General features: G+C 35.0%; 1 protein-coding gene across 3 annotated transcripts; it reads right to left on the bottom strand.

The window, feature by feature from the left end:
• Window positions 1-3,151: 3,151 nt before the first annotated feature.
• LOC113753896 (probable LRR receptor-like serine/threonine-protein kinase At4g30520) lies at window positions 3,152-5,899 on the bottom strand. Of its 3 annotated transcripts, none has more exons than XR_003465099.1 (7): window positions 5,769-5,899; window positions 5,323-5,469; window positions 5,118-5,169; window positions 4,754-4,827; window positions 4,600-4,662; window positions 3,867-3,944; window positions 3,152-3,395 (listed from the first exon to the last, which is right to left on the bottom strand). XR_003465099.1 is itself a non-coding variant. In XM_027298172.1 (5 exons), exons 1-3 carry the CDS (start codon window positions 4,879-4,881, stop codon window positions 4,306-4,308), a joined length of 402 nt encoding a protein of 133 aa, XP_027153973.1. In that variant the 5' UTR covers window positions 4,882-5,105; the 3' UTR covers window positions 3,152-3,395; window positions 3,867-3,944; window positions 4,284-4,305. The 3 variants fall into 3 exon arrangements, 1 of the variants encoding a protein (XP_027153973.1); XR_003465098.1 differs by having other exon boundaries at window positions 5,323-5,556; XM_027298172.1 differs by lacking the exons at window positions 5,118-5,169; window positions 5,323-5,469; window positions 5,769-5,899 and adding an exon at window positions 4,284-4,516 and having other exon boundaries at window positions 4,754-5,105.
• Window positions 5,900-9,907: the final 4,008 nt, after the last annotated feature.

Consider the following 9,907-nt stretch of genomic DNA (forward strand, 5'->3'; position numbering starts at 1 on the left):
TTGTCGCGATTTCATTAAAGAAAGAGACTCTTGTGGGTGTCCCAGATTCCTACTATTTCTTCATACTTTATTTTTCTGACCTTTAGGACTTCATAAGTACGATGCGTGGACAAATACTCATACTATATGTTAGTGTTGAACACATTTTACATAAAAGCATTAGACTGTAGCTTCTTTAGAGTTGGACAATGAATTCCAAACTTGCTTTGTCATATTTGATGATTGTTTCTTTTTAGAATATACTATTATTTGTCCAATGAAAAATTCTCTTCAACCACTGGTACCAAACACCTGTACCATGTGCGAGCACTCCCCGTAGATATAACAAGAAGTTTACTTATTAATACTTTTGAATCCAATGCAACCTATAAGTTTTTCAATTAATCCGCAAGTACAAGCATGAGATTTTGCAATTACGCCTATCACTCTTTAATTCACTTGGTCAAATGACAAAATGCCTAAAAATAGAAATTTGAGAGGGATAGTGCACTCTTGTGACGTAGACACCAAATGCATGCACAATATTTTTGTAAGCACTAGTACATCTCCGGCTTTCTCTTGAGATTTTGGTCACCTGATACAATTTTTTTTTATCTATTGCACTCACTCACATATATTATTGCTTTGTTGTTAGATATTTTCCAAATTTTGATTTGAATCCCATTTAACCTACCCTAAACGTGCTTGTTAGACAAACCCTTACCTGTTCATGAAACATACATTTGCCTACCATAAATTAAAATGTAGAAATAAGAATATTAATGTCAATTAATATATTAATGTCTATGTCGTAACTTTGCTTTGGGTTTGATCCATAAGTAATAAAATGGGCATTTGAAAAAAAAAATGTCTATGTCTATCAACTTAGTTTCCACAAGTAATTCCTATTTAGCACAAAAAATCTTATTGTCAACGCCTATAATGGCATTGAATAATTGGCTATCCTAATACATATGCAGCCTATATAGCCAAAATGATAAACTTTTATGACCAAATCTTACAATTTATAAGGAAATCTAGGCAATAAATTCATTTACCTACCTCCCATATTTTAATTGTTACCAAAAGACACGAAATGGCTTTGAGAGCAGCTTATAAATTAAAGAGTCATTTGTAACAGTAAGCTTTTATCCGCATGCTTAAAAGATTAAGAACCATACAAATGGAGATAAAGAAAAGCTTTCTTTCGAAGTCAAACTATGATATGGAAGCAGAAGATGAAGAAGATGATTGTGAAAAACACAGATGGTGTGTAAATCCACTCTTGAATTCCATCTCAATCGAATTAATGAGCTACCAGATTTGTATGTGTACTCAACTCATCATTCTTTTTCCATTTAGTTTTTCTGTTTGTGCCTTTGTTATTTTACCAATACTAGCAAGAATAAATTAGTAGTCATCTTACAAACCATTGTGAATCCATTATTTGTAGTGTTCTAAAAGGCTTGGATGGAGTGGCCCGTTGCAGCTGGTACAAAACATATGTGCCATGTAAAACAAATTTTAGCATCAACAAATATCTTAACCTTAAAGACAGTTAGCTTTTTCTTATTTTTGTTCTTTAAAGTTCTCTTCTTTCTTACAGGTACCAAAGAGGCTTTCCCATTCTTAACCCACGACCCCCCTTCACAGCTATTGACAGATTCTTGTGCTGTCAAAGACATTACTTCTAGTAAAAGAGGAGCAAAAGAGCACTGGTGATGGAGGAAACATCCATGGTCAAGAATGAGAAATATAAAACTGAAGACGCAGGTAAAGCACTATCGGGGGAAGATAAATAGCTCTCAGATTCCATAAAAGACGGTCAGCAGGGTAGGAATTTAGATAGTATAAGGAGAGACGACATAAAGATTTGCATCTAGACATAGAGAAGGACACTTCACACCTGGGAGTGAAGAAGAAGAGAATTCCAAGGAACACTGAGTTTTCATGCAAAATAACTGGTAAAAAAGAGAAAGTATCAAAGTCTAGAATTGGAAGTATAAATCAATTGTATGGAGCTACAACATGTATGAACTTCGTGGAGATAGAATGATAGTATATTACGCAAGTTCTACATGATTTACTTGAACCCTTTTATAATAGATACATCATATGCAAATACTTGTATATTGAGTAAATCATAGTTCCAATGTTATTAAATCATAACAAATATGCACATCCTTGAAAATTTTTCTATCTAACGAATTAAAGAGAGCCATGAAGCCGACCTCAGAAGAAGACCAAAAAATTACTGTACCAAGAATTATTATTGCAAAGCAGTAGAACATGTAAGTTGAGAGGTGACGCTTCGTTTATGTATAAATTTTGAAATTCGATCTCCCGTAATTGCCGTGGTTGTTCATTTTGAAAAAAGTTTAGAATTTTATTCCTTCAATTTAGTATAACAGTTATGGCTGTGCTCGTTCACAAGATCACAAATGTATTTTGAGAATAGTCAAGGCTATTTTTCATTTCTGTAATTTCTTTAATTTTTTGTCATTTGAAAAATTATACTGGACGCTTAAAAGTGTACATACGAAACTCAATATATTATTGATTCTTCATAAGGTTATCGTGAAAACGTCAGCATTTCTTCCATTTAATTTAGCGAAGAGAGTGGTAATTTCTAATTTCTTAGATGAATCATTTAGCCTTTTTTCCCGAAATTGTAATATTTAATTTGCCTTACCTTTTTGTTAGTTAAGCTGTAGATGAATTTTATAATGATATAATTCATCCGTAATCTGTTTGAAGGTTCATCCTTCACTACAACAAAAATGGCCTTTAACGGCATTTAAAAGTGTCAGTATAGATAATCTAACCTGACACTTTATCTATCCTCACACCTAGGGCGAGTGTTGTCCCTTCCAATGTGGGGATAGACTCATACTATTCAACATGTCAGGAAAACTATGCTGTTATAACATCCCATCTGCCAACAAAAATCCCTTTTCTTGATAATTGAAAGTGTCAGGATAGGTATAGTACAACATTAGAATATCGAATTCTATGCTGACACTTTTAACTGCCAGGAGTTTTTTTTTCTTTTTTTTTTTGATATAGAAGCAACCTGCAGGTAGTGCTCCCTGCTATACATTCCGTCAATCAGAAACCCAAAGGACTTGTAAAATTATCCCAAAGAACAGAATGCATATAGTAATCTAAAAGCAAAAGTCAATACTCAAATATAATTTGTTGAACTAAAAGTCAGTAACAAGTACTAACATAACAAATCCCTAACAAATACAAACTTGAAAGATTCTCATGTGCACAAACTTAAAAGATTCTCTTGTGCACAAACTAAAATATTCTCATCCCTAGCAAGTAGAAAGAACTTGCAGTAGCTTCCAAACTTTCCAATGAAATGAGAGCCTTCAGTCATAACCTGATATCTTTTGTGAGCCATCATTATTCTGCAAAGAAAGACCAGAAATAAAAAAATAAATTAAAGATATCAGCACCTAGCAATTACGTTCTAATGTAAAGTAACGATACCAAACAGGATTCATTTCATTCGAAATAAAGTTGATTGCTGAATAGCCAAATTTTGGTACCAAGCAGGTTTGCAAAACTTAACTGGCAAAAGCAAAGGTGATAACGCAAGTTATATTTTCTTGTATATCAAAAGGTTTTGGAATAACACACTGATCCAGTTGCCATCATTGCACTGAAATTTCTACTTGCTATCACCAAACATACTACTAAAGCAGCAAACATACTAAATAAAGAAGAAGAATGACCAAAAAGATAGATGTCATGATTGAAATTACCCCCCTTTAGAAGACTAGAATTTATGAATCTAGATGTAATTTTATCCTTTGGCTTAGCAATGAATTCGAACGTTTGACATAACAATCTGGGGAGAAAATGTGAAAAAGCAATACCTCTTCTTTGAAGTTTAGATCATAAGTCTTGTCTTTACCATAAAACTCAGAAGCAGCCACATCCATCCCAATCACAACCTGCAGCAATTTCAAACTCTTCAAACTGATTTCAATACAGACTTGTTGAAATAAACCATACCACAGACAAGCACCCATCAAATAAGTTCAATTAGGATGTTCAAGAAAGCAATGGCTGGACCAATGCCAGAAGTACCATTAATTTTTTAGGCAAATATCTCACTTCCATTCTCACTCACCACTTCCCTTTATTCCCCAATGTATTTAGCCAAAGAGGGGAAAATACCAAAAAACAAAAAAAAATCTTCAATTGAGTGTACAGATGAGTTTAATTGACAAGCTTATGTAGCTTAAAAAATTGGATAATATGAAAACTAGCAATAAATGAAGTCCACTAACCTCTAACCGAAAGGCACGTTCCTCATTGTTTCCCTTCTCTGTGCAACATCTTAATTGCAGCCACAGTGCCATCACTCAAAATCCCTCTATACACTACCCCATACCCTCCATTTCCTATCACATTTGCTGCACTAAATTTGTTTGTTGCAATCTCAAGCTCTGTGTAAGTAAAAACTTGTACACCCCTAAGCTTGGATGCAGCCTGCTTCCATACAAACATCCGCCTTTGACATCTGCTCCATTTTCACCAGCAAAACATATACCCATAGCATTCAAGAACAGTGTAACCAGTATAAACATCCATTCCAATACTTACTTTACCAGTGTAACCAGCTTTAGCAATAGCTGTTTTAAGCAATTCAAGACCTTCCTTGTTCTCCTGAAATGTCAAAGTCACAAAGTTGTAAAATATATGACAACCGAATTGAACAATGAACAGGAAGCATATTAGCAAAATGCCATGAACTAACCTGGATATTAGAGCAATGTCACCCTCATCACCAACATTTGTTGCATCTTGGCCATACTTCTTCTTAATTACAGACTGAAGAAAGAGATCAGCAATGTCAAAGCATATGTCAAAGCAACAGAAACACATCAAATGCGCTCACAGATATGAAAGAGGATAAAGCATCTTAATTACAATAATTCTATTAGTTTATATATTATTGAGTAAATTAATATCAGTACCAAAGGAAAGAAGGTTGACATTTTATCGAACAGGTTATGGACAACAAATCCAGTATAAAGGGTAGTGGTCACTTATGTGGGAGAAGCCGGGGTACAGGGCAGGGGGCAAGAGGAGCTTTTTTGGCATAAGACGAGAGCTGATACCTTTGCTTTCCAGCAACGCCTCGACACTAGCAATCATTTCTGGTACCTTGCTCTGTGCAAAAGGTTATTCTTATGAGAAGCAAATCATGTATAGGGAATTACTCGAGCAATATTATATGCCAAATTCACTTCCCATTTTCATATATGGGACAACAAACTTTCTTATTCTTGACTCGTGATGTGATTAACATAGAAGAAGGCTTACCTTTAGGCTCTCTGCAAGGAATGAGTGGTTAGCCAGTTTGTGTACTTTTGCCCATTTTTTCCCCTCATTTGTTATAAGCGGCTCACCTATTAATTTGATAATTTCTTTGCAATGCCTTCCATATCCATTTTCTGGTAAGCGCCTTCTCTGTTGGTTAGTAATTCTTTGATTAGCTCTGCATCTATTATAATTAATTGGGCTTGTGAACCATGCCAACTAATATATAGTTCTTACCTGTCAGCCGAAACAGAAAATCATGAAAACAAGATTGAGAATGAAGCAACTTTTAGAAGAAAAATCAGTATCGAACTTGAACTAGCATACCACAGAATCTTATTGCAGCTTACAGGAGTTAATTATTTTCACATCAGTTGGTTTACAGAGCAGGAGCAGGAAATCAGAAAATTGTACAATTTAGGGCAAAAAGTAACCATGCAATTACATACCTTCAATAGGGAAGCAAAGGTAGTTTGATTGCGGAGAGATTCAGCAGAAAAAACTTTGTGGGGAAAGGAAAATTTTGGCAGAGAGCTTTGAGAGATAGTTTGCCGAGAGAGATGAGAAGAGCCAAAATTTTGCTGGCCGGCAAAATGAAATTTTGAGATTTCACTAAGTGTTTTGGCAAAGGAATCTTCCGCCAAAATCAAACGACATCGTTTTATGTTTTAATTTTTTTGGTGTATCTCACATTTTCTCAAGTGTTATGATAGGGAATCTAAAGACACATTATTATTTTTATATCAGATAAAATTAAAAAAAATTAAAGTATATATTATTGATTTGATAACAAATGTCATGATAGAAGTGCTATAATGACACAAACCAACAAGTGTCCTTATACACGTGTCAAGAAAAGCCATTTTTGTTGTAGTGCTTACGTAATGCAACTAATCCATTTTATAATAAATATAAAATTGATAATGTACTAAACCCATATTGTATTGTCTAAATCACAGTTATATTATCTATTTGTTTAAAAATTACGTGTTCTTTTTGTCAAGTTAATAAATCAAAAAATAGTCTAATACTTGCATTCCATCTAAGTTTTCACGAATCTATCTCTACTTAAGGTGTCAATTGGGTGTGAGGACAAATCCTAGATATTTTCTCTACCATTTATGCATGAGTTCAAATCCTTTAGAATCTGTAGAACCCAAAAAAATTTCGCCATAAATCAACTACGTATGAATTAGATGTTTTTGAAAGTATTTAAAAAAATTTATTACAACGGTGCATATAAATTTTTTTTTTAATGTAGATGGTTTATTTGAATTTGGTGTTTTTGAAATTGTATTTTGGGTGTTTTTTACAAATTTGTCATAAAATTTCCATCATCCACCATCACCACCCGCCGTTAGCAACCATCGCCAATCGCCACCATCCCCTCCCCTCTTTTTTTTTTGTCTATCTTTCTCTTCCCCTTCCTCTTTCGCCTCTACCACTCCTCTCCTCTCTGCTTCCCTCTCATCCTTCTCCTCCCCCTTCCCTCGCCACCCCGCCCAGCTCCCCCTTCCGTTTCCTCTTCCCCAACAACCTTTATGACCGCATCTGGTCACGCGATTGGAGGTCATCAGGAAAGGGGGAGGGGGGTTGGGCAATGATAAGGTGTTAATTGTTAGTAATTTTATTATTAATTTCCCCTTGCCCCTACCAAATATTGTTTTAAATTGTTAATATATACTTATATTTGGTATTTGGACCTATCTACAGGAAGTGGAACTGACAAATGCTAATAAGGAGATTTTACTGGGAAAAATCCTTCACACACTAGAGCCTCCAGCGGATTTACGAGTTAGGCCCACATGGTGCTGCAAGAGAACAAAGATTTCGGTTGCTAATGGGAGTCTTTGATGAGCAATAGGAAACAAAAGGAGAAAGTTTCGGCAGAGAGCCTCACTTTTGTACTTGGGCTCCCAATTTGTTGGGGGGACCACTAGAGATAGCATTAGACTTTCTTTTGGTTTTAAAAAGGGAGAAACGTACAGAGGGTTGGGAGCTTAGTTTTGAGAGACAATTTAGTTTTCTTTCTTTTCCGGATTCATGCGTTTTCTTTGGTTCGTATGTACGCCAGAAGTATTGTGACGATCTTGCGTGGGTTCTCCTCAATAGGGATGAACTAAATCCCTTCTTCTAGTCAAGAACAACGGAGGATTTGGTTCGACTTAAATTGTGAGATATAATCGATTTTAGCTTTCCTATTATTTTCTGGTATTCGTCTATCTTCTGCTTTATGTTCATATGGTTGTTTTATTATTCGATTATTCAGGGCCCGGATTCTAGATTAATTCAATAACCTGAAGCCAATTAGGGTAGTTAAATCCGTAATTATTTAATTATTCTAAACTGGTGGCAACTGGCATGATTGGATTTGTGTCAGGGAGATAGACATGCTAACTTAAAGAGACCCTCATAGCGTGTTGATTGGTTAGAATTAGGCTCTTCTAATTATTCATGCAATTAGGGAATTGAACTTCTATGGTCGTACCTAGGGTTGTTTCCTGATTAGAAAAATAGTCAACGGTCGTACCTTGGCTATCGACAAATTGAGGAAGAGTTGGTTGTTTATCGCGTGTATGACAACTATAACTAATTTATCAGATAGTAACTGGAATAATCCTTGCATCTGTGATCGAATTAAGTGAACCATCTCCGAAGTTGTCTCTTGGCTAGAGTTCGTCCATTATTATTTTTATTGTGATAATTAGTTATTTGAGTTGTAGTTATTTTATTTTATTTTAATTTATTCCAATTAATTTAGTTACTCTCATTTTCAAAAACCCCAATATCTGGAACTTGAGAAGAAATTAAATTATCCCCAATTCCTGTGGATTCGACCCTACTTACCGCTATATACAGAATTTGTATTTTATTTGAGCAGGTATTTATTATTGCACAGGCTTGACACCCTGTCAATTTTTGGCGCCGTTGCCGGGGACTGGTGCCAGATTAATTTGTTTCTTTTTGAATTCATCTTGTTTTTATTTTTTTATTTATTTTTCTCTTATTTTTTTATATAGTTTATGGCTTCTAACACTCCGTATTTTGGTGATAAATTGGATTTTGTTTCCAGGGAAGGCAATGAGGCTTGTTTTTTTTGCTAAGTTTGCATATTCAGAGGCACTAAACTCTATTAGAGAAAGAATGACTGCTGCAACCTGTAAAATTCGTTATGCCAGGGATCATTCAACCGGTATGTGCCCCGAATATCAAGATAATCTGAGTATCCCACTCAATAATTATGGAGATTTTTCACCCTGGTCTCAAACGTGGTATAACCCTAATTCAAACGGGTATGATCAAGGATGGTGGGATAACTCCAGTTATAATTATACAACAGGGCCAATGAATTTTCAGCAGTATGAGTCTCAAGAATCATCATCTATGTCAGGTATGTCTCTTGAAGAAATAGTTGAATCAATAGCTACTAATACATATCAATTCCAACAGGAGACACAAATGAGAAATGGGATGATGAAGGATGCAATGAGTAATCTGGCAGATCAAATATGTCTATTGACATCCAGAATAAATCGATTGGCTTCTCAAATTGAAGAATTGCCCTCGAAAACCATTGTTGATTTTGAAGAAAATGAGAGTGCAATTTGCTTGACTAGTGATGAGGAGATGCAAGAGTGTCAAAATGGGAGATCTACAGATGCAGTTGAAAAAGAAGCCGAAAAGGAAGAAATAGAACCCCAACCGCAACCCATTCAAGTGAAAGAATCCAGTGAAGAATCATCAAATGTGGTGACACCACCTCCATTCCCTAACCCGCATTTTCTTAACTCTTACTCTATGATTTCTGTTAATGAGATTGATTTTGTTATACCGGAAGTTTTTGAGTCTCATGGCAGAAATAAGTTAAGAGTAGCTATGGTCAAATATCTTGAACCGTTGAGTGTTCTTGATGGAGGAGTGGATGAAGAATTGAGATCACTGCTTGATTATTTGGTGCCATCTACTAGTCCAAGGAAAACCGTAGCTCGTGTGCTCAAGGATTACTCTATTTACGAGGGTTATCAGGACTATATAAAGGATGAAGCATTGAAACGAGCCACAAGATTTTATCCTCCCAGAGCAAAGATGACAATGTCTAGCCAAAGACATTAAAAAAAGGCGCTTTTTGGGAGGCAATCCAAATATTGATGTTATTATTTTTCATTGTTCATTTTTTTTCGTTTTTTTGTTTCTCAGTTGAGTAGTAATCGGTCTTCATATTTTTCTCCACTGTGGCAGGAAGTGCAATCTTGGCGTGACCACGCGGTGTTTGTGTCTCTTGAGGTCAGTGGACGTTTACCAATCTTAGCGTGCCCACGCGGTGTTTGACGATCCAAAACCTAAAAAAAAAAATTAAAAATAAAATTAAAAATAAAATTTCACATTGAGAAAATTCAAAAATTCAAAAAGTATTTTTTTTCTTTTTCTTTTCTTCAAAAATTCAAATTTGGAAAATTTAAATTCGGGGAAAAAAAAATTGAAAAAAAAAAAAATTCCTTTTCTTTCTTTTTCTTTCTTTCTTTGTTTTTTCTTTCTTTCTTTCTTTTTCTTTTCTTTCTTTCCTTTCTTTCCCTTTTCTTCTTCTTCT

This window comes from Coffea eugenioides, chromosome 11 (genome assembly GCF_003713205.1).
Source record: "Coffea eugenioides isolate CCC68of chromosome 11, Ceug_1.0, whole genome shotgun sequence".
Lineage (NCBI taxonomy): Eukaryota > Viridiplantae > Streptophyta > Magnoliopsida > Gentianales > Rubiaceae > Coffea > Coffea eugenioides.

What these genes read in the sequence shown, in the direction of transcription:
- LOC113753896 (XM_027298172.1), bottom strand. Translation starts at nt 4,881, where the DNA reads ATGTGTTTCTGTTGCTTTGACATATGCTTTGACATTGCTGATCTCTTT. An exon ending in GACATTGCTCTAATATCCAG is followed by an intron (nt 4,663 to 4,753) that starts GTTAGTTCATGG and finishes TTGACATTTCAG; the next exon opens with GAGAACAAGGAAGGTCTTGA. An exon ending in AAGCTGGTTACACTGGTAAA is followed by an intron (nt 4,517 to 4,599) that starts GTAAGTATTGGA and finishes AAAATGGAGCAG; the next exon opens with ATGTCAAAGGCGGATGTTTG.